This window comes from Artemia sp. Qi Xiang Cuo, chromosome 18, assembly GCF_049724085.1.
Source record: "Artemia sp. Qi Xiang Cuo chromosome 18, ASM4972408v1, whole genome shotgun sequence".
In the NCBI taxonomy this organism is placed as follows: Eukaryota; Metazoa; Arthropoda; class Branchiopoda; order Anostraca; family Artemiidae; genus Artemia; species Artemia sp. Qi Xiang Cuo.
In genome coordinates this window covers 22,225,436-22,239,034 of record NC_142811.1, presented here as the reverse complement: position 1 = coordinate 22,239,034, position 13,599 = coordinate 22,225,436, and the positions used below count along the sequence as shown (strand labels likewise).

Sequence of the window (13,599 nt, the reverse complement as noted above, 5' to 3'; positions counted from 1 at the left end):
TAACTGTATGGATACGTACTATCCTGCTTATAGATATTTATTACCATAGAGAAATAACAAAAAATGGAACAAGGGTGCATTTCATATATTGAAATATTTGCCATCCAATATCTTATGGGAAAAGAAGCTACTAATACTAGGTTCCGGTATTATTATTTTTTACAGGAAGTCTTACAATACCAAATTAATGTAGGACGACAAGCGTATTAAACATTCCAAAATCCCTGGAATAAAACTGACTGCTTTTTTTCACAAAATTTATTAGTTCCATTACCTGCAAGAGATGTCGAAGTCTCTATTTTCATGTAAGCATTACCACATACAATAATAAAGAGCATAGATAAAGAGTTACTAAATTGGAGAGTAAAAATATTAGCTTGGGGGGATAAAAAGAGGGAAACCGTGAAAATTTTGTCTGAGCCCTCGTAGAACCCATTTATGACTACACGCACCGTAATGTTTTATTTGACCACGCTAGTTTTATTTCACATAACAAAGGTGGCTAGATAAATGAAAGTTGCCGTACCGACTTTCTCTTTATCTGTGCTTGCTACCTTATTTATGGATACTTAATTACCAGTATCATAGGCAGCGCGCTAGCGCTGCCTAAGTAAAGAACGATGTGGGCACGATTTGTTGTTTTTTGGTTCTTTATACCCGGGCACTTCGTATCGAAGGAGTTGTCGTAGAAACTTCGAAAAAGGCTCATTCAATTGGAAATTGGAGTGGCCCGTGCCCTTTTTAACAGTTAAGAGTGATTGGAGGTCAGCTCGCCCCCCCCCCACCCACGCCCATCATTTGCACAAACACATCGCATCAACATTTTTAGGTGGACATTTTGCTCGGCATTGTGGTTTTACTTAGAGAAAATTTCTTTCTTAAGAGGAAACTCCCCCACAACCCTCGGGGCAACGGTTTTAAGTTATGCGCTGGGGGTATATAGGGTTTTTATAGAAGGCGTTGTCGTAGAAGCTTAAAAAACAAGCTCATTCGATTGGAAATTCAAAGGGCTAGTGCCCTTTTTAATAGTCGAAAGTGGTTGGAGGGCAAAGAGCCCCCCCCCCCCACGCCCATCATTCCCCAACACATCTCCCATCAAAATTTTGTGATAGCCATTATGTTTAAACTATTAAATTCTGTGATAGAAAAAATTTTTTTGAGGAGGCTACTCCCCCACAACCCTCAGGGCAACGGTTTTAAGTTATGCCCTGGGGGCATATAAGGTTTTTATAGAAGGCGTTGTCGTGGAAGCTTCAATAAAAGCTCCTTCGACTGGAAATTCAAAGGGCTAGTACCCTTTTTGGTAGTCGAAAGTGATTGGAGGGCATATAGCCCCCCCATACCCATCGTTCCCCCAAACACATCCAATAAAAATTTTGAGATAGCCATTTTGTTCAGGGTAGTGGCTTTCCAGATAGAAAAGATATTTTTGAGGAGGACATTCCCCCACAACCCTCAGGGCAAGGATTATAAGTTATGCCCAGGGGGCGTATAAGGTTTTTATTGAAATCTTTGTCATACAAACTTGAAAAAGGGCTCATTCGATTTGAAATTCAAAGGGCTAGTACCCTTTTGAATATTCGAAAGTGATTTGAGGGCAACTAGCCCCCCTCTCACGCCCACCTTTCCCCCAAATAAATCTAATTAAAATTTTTAGATAGCCGTTTTTTTCAACGTAGTTGAAAGTTGTGGAAATTAGGTCTTTAAGGATGACAAACCCTCCCCCCACAGCCCTCAGGGCAAGGGTTGTAAGTTACGCCCTGGGGACATATTAGGTTTTTATCGAAAGCGCTGTTGTAGAAACGACAACAGGGTTCATTCAATTAAAAGGTGAAAGGGCTTTGTCCTTTTTTGATGATTAACAGCGTTTTGATAGCAACTGGCACCCCTCTAATTCACATGATTTTCCAAAACACAGCGAAAGAAAGCTTTTAGATATTCATTTTTTTCAACATATTTTAAAGTTCTTGAAATTTTTCTTTTAGGATGATAACCCCCTCAGAGCCCTCAGTGCAAGGGTTGTAAGTTTTGCCATGGGGGCATATAATGTTTTTATTGAAAGCGTTGTCGTAGAAACTTCAAAAGGGCTCGTTCGATTGGAAATTCAAAGGGCTAGTACCCTTTTTAATAGTCGAAAGTGATTAGAGGGCAACTAGCCCCTCCCCCCACGCCCATTCTTCCCCCTAACACATTCACTCAAAATTTTGAGATAGCCATTTTGTTCAGCGTAGTTGATTTCCCAATAGAAAATATATTTTTGAGGAGGACACTCCCCCACAACCCTCAGGGCAAGGGTTTTAATTTATACCCTGGGGGCATATAACGTTTTTATAGAATGCGCTGTCGTAGAAACTTCAAAAACGGCTCATTCGATTGGAATGAATTTCGAAAAGGGCTCATTCGATTGAAAATAGAAACGACTGATGCCCTTTTTAATAGTCAATAGTGATTTGAGGGCAACTAATACCCCTTCCACACCCCCCCTCCCACGCCCATCCTCTCACACCAACCCTCCCATTTCTGCTATTTAAAATTTAACCAAATCAAAATAGCGCAAGGGTATCCAAACTATCAAAGAAAGTAAACAGATTGCGAATGGTATCAAGTTTTCCATTTCAGGTCAACTAGAGGAAGTATGAAACTAAATTAAACAGTACTATTTGTGTCCAGATATTTAAAAAGGCGTATGTTGTTAAAAATTGCTGAAAATTTTCAGTATATAAATAGCAGGCCAAGCTATATAGTCTTGACAGACGAAAAGATTTGAAGTATTATCTTCTTTTTTCCTGGAAAGACTATTTCAATAAGAACTAAAAAGAAATTAATTAAGAAAATTTTTTCCACAAGACAAGTTTTTCAAAGAAAAGTAAAAAACTCCATTAAACAAAAAAGAGCAAAAATAAAATCAAACAATCTACCAAACGTGAAACTACCACAAATCAGCATCGATAAATAAATGAAACCCAAAACGAACATAAGTTACAATAAATAACCGAGTCAAACTCAAAACGAGCAGAAATTAACATAAGTTGGGCGCAAAACGCCTAGGCCTTCCCAAGGCTAGAACAAAATTTGCACTTTACTGAAAAAAATATAAATGTTTTTACTTTTATAACTTTAATAAATCAAATAATTTTAACATTTTGATTACTAAATATCAGTAAATGTATATTAAACTGACAATACATATTCATTTGTATTTTATCAGTAAAGTGCAAATTTTGTTATGGGCTTGAGAAGGCATAGGGGTTTTGCGCCCCACTTATGTTAGTTTCTGCTCGTTTTGAGTTTGACTGTGTTAATTATTGTAATTTCTGTTCGTTTTGGGTTTCATTTATTTAGATGATTTTTGGTAGTTTGGTAGACTACCTAAGCTTGGTAGATTGTTTGATTTTATTTTTGCTCATTTTTGTTCAATGGAGTTCTTTACTTATCTTTGAAGAACTTATTTTGTGTAAAAAGTTTTTTAAATTAATACATTAAAAGAACTAACGTCAAAATAATTATCATCTCGAAAAACATTACAGGTATGATAACCGTATTCTATTATCTTATAAGCAAGTATTCAGACACAATCTTGTACATTAGAATTTATTTCCATATACGAAGAATTAAAAAAAAATCACTGAATTATGTACAGAATTAAAGGAAATTTAAAAATCCTGTTCTTTGGAGGCGGGAGCAAGGGACACGGGCCTGAGCCATAGACAAGCTCTTTTATAGCTCTATCTTAAGAATTAAAGAGCGGAAAAGCAAGTCTTAATATATGATTTTTCACTTTTACGAGGGGAACTCCATCCTTGGTACGGCCTCAAAACCTTAATACCAACGTAATTAGTTATGTAGGGCCGGACAACAACACTTGCTGAATACCATAATAGCCTACCTGGAAAAGGTACGGATGGCAGTCGATTTTCGATACAAGTGTAATTTTAACTACTTTCCGTGCTAAATTCTTTTTTAAGTTTTGTTGATTGTGAAATATTTAAGGTATGTAGTTATCGTTGTAGTTTATAATAATATGTGTGTTAGTAATGTTCATCAGCAATTTATGGGCAATAATAAATGGACATCAACAATTTATTCTTCTTTTTCTCTGTTAAGACAGGCAACTAAAAGTGAATATTAAATTACATTTTTTTTATGATCCTGATTCAAATTAGGCAAGTTAAAACTTGACCCTTAGAATTCCCAGTGTAATCTTATTCGTATTATACAACCTCTTGGCTTTGCAGAACGTGCCTGGTTGCCATATATTACATGTTTGTGAAGTGACTACTGGCCCAAAGGAGACAGTGGATTAGACCTAAAATCTTCTTTTGTCCATTTTTAGCAAAAGGTTAGGTTAAAAGTGGATGAACACATATAAGCTTAAATCTGATGCTTCTGACAGCTAAAACATCAGTGAAAGTTCACGCTATGAAGCAACGCTTGGCAACATTGACCATGGAAGGCCAATTCTAGTAGCCTTCAGGTAGTATACCAGAAATTGCGCAATTTCTAAGAAATTTGAGACCAAGTACAAGAACTGCGTTCCATCTTCACTTAGCTATGAGTACTTTATAGTCACGGTATAAATATTATAACAGTACCGAAAATTTGGTTCACAAACGGGACACTTCATAGCGTGCTGACTGGGAAGTTACCACTACGTCAGAGCAATAGCTTCAGCTGCTACTTTGAATTCAATCAGATCATAGCGTATGTATGATTTATCCTTGTGCGTACGCGAAGGCTGAGTCATAAAGAAATGTATCGACTGATGTGTCCCCAAAATCTTTAATGGAGAGTATAGGGATTTTTGCTACTGTTATGATATTTATACTGTGCTTTGTGGTTATTACTGGCTATGTATCTTTTTTGTACTTTGACACTCCCGCGTTTTCTGAATATAAAGCGTCGGCATGGCATTGCACCACGACTCAACACGCTGAGCAGAACTTCTAATCAACATTTGACGAGTATATCTGCAGATATCTACTAAAGCATGCGGAGACTGAGATACCAAAGTGCTAAGGTGGGATCAAAAATTAGTAACGGTCACAGAGTGAATTCTCATGCTAAACAAAAATGAAAAGAAAAACCAAGGCAAGACGAAAATGCTACGTTCAGTTGTTTACGCGCAAAGTAATATAAAATACCCATTATTTTCAGTAAATATTTTTTTAAGCCTTTTGTTGGAATAATGGATCATTAGAGTAGATTCAACTCCTTTGTTGTAAATTAATGGATTAATGAAATGCTGCACTTTTGATTAATTATGAAACAAAAAGAAGCGCTTAAAAAACCTATAGTGCGAGACCCTAAATTTATATGTTCATTTATTGTTGAAATTATAGGTAGCATGGATTACTCAGTGGCACTTTGGGACTTCGGCAAAATAACCGAGGATTTAACAGAAGATGCAATGACCCAGTATGCCACAGATGTTAAGAAGAATGTGGATGGGTTTTTGCTTGGGAGGTATCCTACGAAAAAGACAGCAGTTTTGGCTCTGCACTTTTCGAGAAGAAATTTGCTTATTGGTGCAGGCATGTTTGAGGGATAATTTTTTGTAGACATTGATTTCTTTTCATCTTTTTTATCGGTTTCATTTAATTAAATTATTGAAGTTTAATTTTCTTTGAAAACCAAACTAAGGTCGCATAGATAAGTGAAATAACCTAAGTGCTGTTGTTAGCCCACTGCACTTCCAGGTGATGGTGTTAGCCCACTGCATTGACAATTTGTCATCTAGTAAATCGTTGCGATTCGCTGTCTCGGTGGGAGTTAATCGATCTTAAAAATTGTCTTTATAAAAATTATTAGGATACATGAATATGTATTTTTTTTTAGAACTTTTATATATAAGAACTTGTTTTAAATTGTCTGACCTATTTTCCCCCTACCCACAGAAAAAAACTTCCATCTTTTGTCTTTCCGTATATGGGCTCAGGACAGAAGCACAAGGGTAATAATTTCTAAAGGAGATAGAGGTTAAATGCCATTTCTACGCTAGAAGCTAATTACTCACAGCACATCCTTCGCTCAGGGTATGTATTGGACTGTTTTAGAGGGTTTCAGGGCAGGGTGTAATGCACTCAAGAGGTTAAGCAAATGTACAATTTCTAAAACATTTGATGAAAATACATCTTACGATTTGGCCCTGGCTCTATAGCAGGTCTTTTAAATACAGTCATCCCATACTTTTCTGATTATCTATATATTTTAAGAAATGAAACTAAGGTTGGCTAACGAGGAACTTGCGTTAGTGATAAGTTCTGATCATATAAAATAGATTTTGCCGAGATCTAACAGGTGAAGAACGTTGAACATTGGAACGGCTCAAATATGAAACAGGTTCCTGGGGCATCTTAAAAGTGGTGATATACTATGGTGTTTCCGGTTTCCGGTGTCTACTGTCGAAAATAGATAGCAAGCTTTGACTCTTTACTACCCAAGAAGAAATTTACTTATTAGTGCCGGACAAATTGAGAGACTATTGTTTTGTCAGTGATGCTTTTCATTCACTTTCCTATTGTGTTGCTCTAATTAAATGAAACAATTTTTTATTTTTTTAAATATATTCTTTATTTTCTTTTTCTTTATTTTTGTTTAGCTATTGAAATTTGCAAGCTTTTTGGTATCCTATATGTCTGCAGTGTTACTAAATACCTGCTATAAGATAGCGTGGCAGAAAAGCGGAAATGCGCCGAAGGTCTTATTCTCCTAAATAATTCATTTAAAAAATGTGCTGACTTCAAGATTCGAATGTGCAAAGGAACCCAAATAGTGCACAAACACAGAGACGACACACATACAGAGACGACATACACAGAGAGACGACACACACACAGGGACGACACACACACAGAGACGACACAAACACAGCGACGATACACACATAGAAGCGAACGCTTAGAGACAACACACACAGAGAGATGACACACACACAGAGACGACAAAGACATAGAGACGACACACACACAGAGACGACATAAACACAGAGATGACACAAACACCGAGAAGACACACACACAGAGACGACACACACACAGAAGCGAAAGAGATGAATGTTAAAGGAAAATATGATTTTGGAATATATTTTAATGAACAAGGTTAAAAGCTGAAGTTGTGTAAGGTAAGCAGTGATTTATAATTATGATTTTAATATAGGATGAAATGTCAGCTAAAACAACTAGTAATGTTCAGTAATTTACCATTATATAGAGGGGGGAGGAGTGGAGGTAGGTGCTTCAAAGTACCTTCCCATGACATACCTTAGCATCTAGAGCCATACCTGAAAGTTTCATTTTCCTAACCCAACCCCTTTCCAAGATAGCCAAAAGTAACTAAAGTAGAATTTTACCAACAAAAAAAAGAAAATAATATATTGTACCCACATCGATCTTGACTATAAAACTGTCAAGCCTTCTAATCACTTTCGACTATTAAAAAGGGCACTAGCCCTTTCAATTTCCAATCGAATGAGCCCTTTTTGAGTTTCTACGTCAACTGTTTCTATAAACACCTTATATTCCCCGAGGGCATAAATTACAACCCTTGCCATGAGGGCTGTCAGGGGGTTGTAATACTATTAAAAAAAGGCACCAGCCCTTTCAATTTCCAATCGAATGAGCCCTTTGAAGTTTATACAACACCGCTTTCAATAAAAACCTTAGCCTATATGCCCCCAGGGCATAACTTACAGCCTTCGCCCTGTGGCCTGGGGGTGGGGGTGTCATCCTCAAAGAAATCGCTATCTCAAAATTTTGATTGGATGTGTTTGGGGAAATGGTGGGTATGAGAGGGTGTTAGTTATCTTCCAATCACTTTCGACTATTAAAAAGGGCACACGCTTTTCTAATTTCCAATCGAATGAGCTCTTTTTGAAGTTTCTACAACATCACTATCTATAAAAACCTTATACGCCCCCAGGGAATAACTTACAACCCTTGTCCTGAGGGCTATGGAGGGAGTGCCATCCTCAAAAACATAATTTTTGGACTTTTTAACTACGTCGAACAAAATGGCTATCTCAAAATTTTCATTGGATGTGTTTGGGGAGATGGTGGGTGTGAGAGGGGTGTTAGTTATCTTCCAGTCACTTTCGACTATTAAATAGGGCACAAGCTTTTCTAATTTCCAATCGAATGAGCTCTTTTTGAAGTTTCTACAACATCACTATCTATAAAAACCTTATATTTCCCCAGGGCATAGCTTACAACTCTTGCCCCGAGGACTCTGTGGGGTTATCATCCTCAAAGACCTAATTTCTAAAGTTTTTAACTACGTTGAACAAAATAGCTATCTAAAAATTTTGGTTGGATGTGTTTGGGGAAAAGGCGGGTGTTAAAGGGGGGTTTGTTGCCCTAAAATCACTTTCGACTATTAAAAAGACCCCTAGCCCTTTGAATTTCCAATTGAATGAGCCCTTTTCGAAGTTTCTACAATATCACTATGTATAAAAACCTTAAATTCCCCCATGGCATAACTTACAACCCTTACCCCGAGGGCCCTGAAGGAGTTATCATCCTCAAAGACCTAATTTCTAGAACTTTTTCAAGTTTCTACGACAAAGCTTTCAATAAAAACCTTATATGTCAGTAGTATAGCTACGATGTTTAAGAGCGCACAGTCCCCCATATAGCTACAATGCTTAAGAGCACACAGTCCCACATATAGCTGCAATGCTTAAGAGCGCACAGTCCCACCATATAGCTATAATGAAAGGTAGCAGACAGATATGAAATTACTACAGTACAATGATCGGATTCAACTACCGTGAAAATTCATGCTTATCTCTGTTCAAAGTGCGTGATGTTTCTGTTAAAAGTCATGCGTGTTTTCATGGTAGTGATTTGTTTCCTTTGTTCTGTAGTAATTTTCTATTTGTCAGCTACCTTTAATTGTTAGGTGTGGTTGATTTATGTTTAACCTTGAACACGGATATAAAAACTCTGACAATCAGTTATTTCCTCAGTTCAGAATTGGCATTTGAAATATAATGATGCATTCAAACAAGAGGAATATTGATGAAAGCTACCCGCAAGAAGTAAGTTATTCTTTTATATTCTTAGTGGGTAAAGAAATTAATTCTAATAAAATTTATCGGGTGATTTATACAGACCCCATTATAGTTAACAGATTGTTAAATATTTTTTGAACCCGGATCCCCAGAGGTCGGTAAAGAGCAATATCAAAACAAGAAAAAAGTATGTAAACACTGCATTTAAATGGCTTGCGAGCTTAGCACATGAGGTAAATCATGCCTATTTTTTATTCCGGACCCAAGTTCCCACCCCCCACTATGCCACCATCGTCCACCCCCACTCCAACCCCCTCCCTCCAAACCCCCCCCCTAATTTTTTTTTTTTTTTTTTACATCTCTTAGAATGTCATGAAACACACTTAAAACACAAAAAAATCATATTTAATATTTTCCAACTTCAAAATGGGAATGATATAGATATATGTGTCGCAACTTTTACTATTAGAAAAATAATGTTTGTAGTGACCAATTTTTTTTTTTTTTTTTTTAACTTTTTTAACTTTTTTTTACATCTCTTAGAATGTCATGAAACACACTTAAAACATATGAAATTCACATTTAATATTTTCCAACTTCAAAATGGGAATGATATAGATATGTGTGTTGCGACTTTTACTATTAGAAAGACAATGTTTGTAGTGACCATTTTTTTTCTGACATTTTTTTTTAACTTTTTTTCTGAGCATTTTTTTTTGTTTTTTTTCTGACAGTTTTTTTTAACTTTTTTTTTAGTTTTTTTTAACTTTTTTTCAACTTTTTGATACATCTCTAAATCATATCAGAAAAATAGAATGACAATTTTTATTGAAATTTTGAAAACTTATTCTTGTGCACACTATTGATGAGGACTGATGGTTCTCTTTCAAGATTTTTTTCATGAAAAACAAACTTTTTTTTTAGGATTTTCCAGAGCTCCCCCAACCCATTAAGAAGATAAAAAGGAGTGAAGTGACTCCAGTGGTCATTTCAAATAGACCGACGGTTATACAACATGGTCGTAGGTCGAATCCATTAATACCATTAACATTAACCGTAAACCGCCCAATAGCCAACTATCCAGCTGCCACATCCAGTATCCACAACGATATGCCACAACCATCCGGACCCATCATACACCAGCCAACTGTCAACTGGTCAACTGCCACACTCAAAATGCAAACCATACTCCCATTCCATGAAGCTGATGTAGTCATGGAACCAGTCACCTCTCTCAGTGATTACGTAAAAAAATTTCTATTCTCTCTCTCTCTCTCTCTCTCTCTCTCTCTCTCTCTCTCTTATATCTTTATGTGTATATCTCGATGTGAGTTTTATAAGAAAAAAAAAATAAAAAAGAACCTCGATGTTAATGTTCGGATTTAGGATGAATCAAGAATTTAAAAAAAATTAATAAAAGGGTAGCGGTTCTAAAGATTTAGGTCATTAGACACTGAAAATATTTTTTTCAGCTTAATTAAAGTGTTATATCACCGTATAAGAAAAATATGGCAGAATTTCTCTTCCTTATACCAGGTTACTCTCGAAGAATCATATTAAACACACACACACACACACACACACACACACACACACACACACACACACACACACACACACACACACACACACACACACACACACACGACAAACACAAAGAGACGACACACACAGATACTAAAACCATACAATTCTTTTTTTCTCTCTCTTTTTATCACAAACAATTTTCAATGTGTCCAAGGCAGAGCAATTTCTTCATAAATTTCACTATTTAATGCCCCCCCGTCCGGCCCCTCTGTCGCGCCGGAGGGGGGCATTAAATAATGGAATTTATGAAGAATTTGCTCTGCCTTGGATACATTGAAAATTGTTTATGATAAAAAGAGAGAAAAAAAGAATTGTCCGGTTTTCGTATCTGTGTGTGTCGTCTCTGTGTGTTTGTCGTCTATGTATGTTTGTCGTCTGTGTTTGTTTGTCGTCTGTGTGTGTTTGTCGTCTGTCTGTGTTTTGTGTTTGTCATCTGTGTGTGTTTGTCATATGTGTGTGTTTGTCATCTGTGTGTGTTTGTCATCTGTGTGTGTTTGTCATCTGTGTGTGTTTGTCATCTGTGTGTGTTTGTCATCTGTGTGTGTTTGTCATCTGTGTGTGTTTGTCATCTGTGTGTGTTTGTATTGTGTGTGTGTCTGTTTTATGTGTGTGTTTGTCTTCTGTGTGTGTGTGTCGTCTGTGTGTTTTTGTCGTCTCTCTGTTTGTTTTTCGTCTGTGTGTGTTTGTCGTCTCTGTGTGTGTTTGTCGTCTCTATGTGTGTGTCGTGTCTGTGTGTGTTTGTCGTCTCTGTGTGTGTTTGCCGTCACTGTGTGTGTTTGTCGTCTCTGTTTTAGTAAGCCGTCTCTGTGTGTGTTTGTCTACTCTGTGTGTGTTTGTCGTCTCTGTGTGTGATAGTAGTCTCTGTGTGTGTTTGTCGTCTCTGTGTGTGTGTTTAGTCTCTCTGTGTTTGTCTACTGTCTGTGTGTGTTTGTCCTGACTGTGTGTGTTTGTCCTATCTGTGTGTGTTTGTCCTATCTGTGTGTTTGTCGTATCTGTGTGTTTGTCGTCCCTGTGTGTTTGTCGTCTCTGTGTGTTTGTCGGCTCTGTGTGTTTGTCTTAGCGTGGTTGGTTTCATATTTGTTTGTATTTCTTATCTGTGTGTGTTTATCCTATGTCTTTGTTTATTGTGTTTTCGTGATTCTTATATGTGTTTGTGTAGTCTCTGTGTGTGTGTCGTCTCTATGTGTTTGTCGTCTCTGTGTGTTTGTCGTCTGTGTGTGTTTGTCATCTCTGTGTGTGTTTCGTCTCTCTGTGTTTTTGTGGTCTCTGTATGTGTGTAGTCTCTGTGTGTGTGTCGTCTGTGTGTGTGTGTCGTCTCTGTGTGTGTGTGTCATCTGTGTGTGTTTGTCATCTGTCTGTGTTTGTCATCTGTGTGTGTTTGTCATCTGTTTGTGTTTGTCATCTGTGTGTTTGTCATCTGTGTGTGTGTGTCATCTGTTTGTGTTTGTCATCTGTGTGTGTTTGTCTTCTGTGTGTGTGTTTGTCATCTGTGTGTGTTTGTCATCTGTGTGTGTTTGTCATCTGTCTGTGTTTGTCAACTGTTTGTGTTTGTCATCTGTTTGTGTTTGTCATATGTGTGTGTCTGTCATATGTTTGTGTCTGTCGTCTGTGTGTGTTTGTCGTCTGTGTGTGTTTGTAGTCTGTGTGTGTTTTTCGTCTGTGTGTGTTTGTCGTCTGTGTGTGTTTGTCGTCTGTGTGTGTTTGTCGTCTGTGTGTGTTTGTCGTCTGTGTGTGTTTCTCGTCTGTGTGTTTGTCGTCTCTGTGTGTTTGTCGTCTCTGTGTGTTTGTCGTTTGTGTGTGTTTGTCGTCTGTGTGTGTCTGTAGTCTTTTTGTGAGGGTCGTCTCTGTATGTGGTTAGTCTGTGTGTTTTTGTCGACTCTATGCTTTGTTCGTCTGTGTGTGTTTGTCGTCTCTGTGTGTTATTAGTGTCAGTTTGTTTGTCATATGTGTGTGTTGTTTTTGGTCTGTGTGTGTTTGTCGTCTGTGTGTGTTTGTCGTCTGTGTTTGATTGTAGTGTGTGTGTGTTTGTCGTCTCTGTGTGTTTGTCGTGTGTGTGTGTTGGTAGTCTGTGTGTTTTTGTCGTCTGTGTGTGTTTGTAGTCTCGGTGTGTTTGTAGTATGTGTGTGTTTGTCGTCTCTTTGTGTTTTTCGTGAGTGTGTGTGTTTCGTCTGTGTGTTTGTCGTCTGTGTGTGTTTGTCGTCTGTGTGTGTTTGTCGTCTGTGTGTGTTTGTCGTCTGTGTGTGTTTGTCGTCACTGTGTGTTTATCGTCTCTGTGTGTGTGTCGTCTGTTTGTGTTTGTCGTCTCTGTGTGTTTGTGTGCCGTGTGTCTTTTTGGTCTCTTTGTCTTTGTCGTCTCTCTGTGTGTTTGTCGTCTGAGTTCGTTTGTAATCTCTGTGTGTTCGTCGTCTGTGTGTGTTTGTCGTCAGTGTTTTTTTCTCGTCTGTGTGTGTTTGTCGTCTCTGTGTGTTTGTCGTCTCTGTGTGTGTTTGTCCTCTCTGTGTGTTTGTCGTCTCTGTGTGTTTTTGTCATCTCTGTGTGTTTGTCGTCTCTATGTGTTTGTGTGTTCTCTGTGTGTGTTCTTTCTCTTTGTGTGGGTGTTCTCTGTGTTTGTGGGTTCTCTGTGTGTGGTTCTTGTCTGTGTGTTTGTCTTCTCTGTGTGTTTGTCGTCTGTGTGTGTTTGTAGTATGTGTGTGTTTTTCATCTTTGTGTGTTTGTCTTCTCTGTGTGTTTGTCGTATCTGTGTGATTGTGATGTCTTTGTGTCTTTCCTCTGTGTGTGTTTGTCGTGTGTGTGTGTCTTTCGTGTGTGTGTTTCATTCGTCTGTGTGTGTTTGTCGTGTGTCTTTGTGTTTAATCAGTCTGTGTTTTTCGATGATGAAATATAACGCAATATAATAAAACTGAGAAAATCTTCATAGAACTAATGGTTCGTTTACACATTGCGGTAATTCATGCGGATTTAGCAATCCGTGCGGAAATTCCGTCCGTTTTTGTGCTAGAAAAAAT

The 13,599-nt window shown here is 37.6% G+C and overlaps 2 protein-coding genes across 2 annotated transcripts in view; one reads left to right on the top strand and one right to left on the bottom strand.

Moving 5' to 3' along the window:
• Nucleotides 1–5,617, top strand: part of LOC148941331 (transcription initiation factor TFIID subunit 5-like) — a 46,707-nt gene extending 41,090 nt beyond the window's left edge. Inside the window, exon 5 of the mRNA XM_089104011.1 lies at nt 5,340–5,617. Coding sequence (XP_088960137.1) covers nt 5,340–5,548 — 209 coding nt within the window. The 3' untranslated portion in view covers nt 5,549–5,617. The remainder of the gene's footprint in view (nt 1–5,339) is intronic.
• The window catches only part of LOC148941329 (transcription initiation factor TFIID subunit 5-like), a 279,459-nt gene that overhangs the window by 134,126 nt on the left and 131,734 nt on the right, over nt 1–13,599 (bottom strand).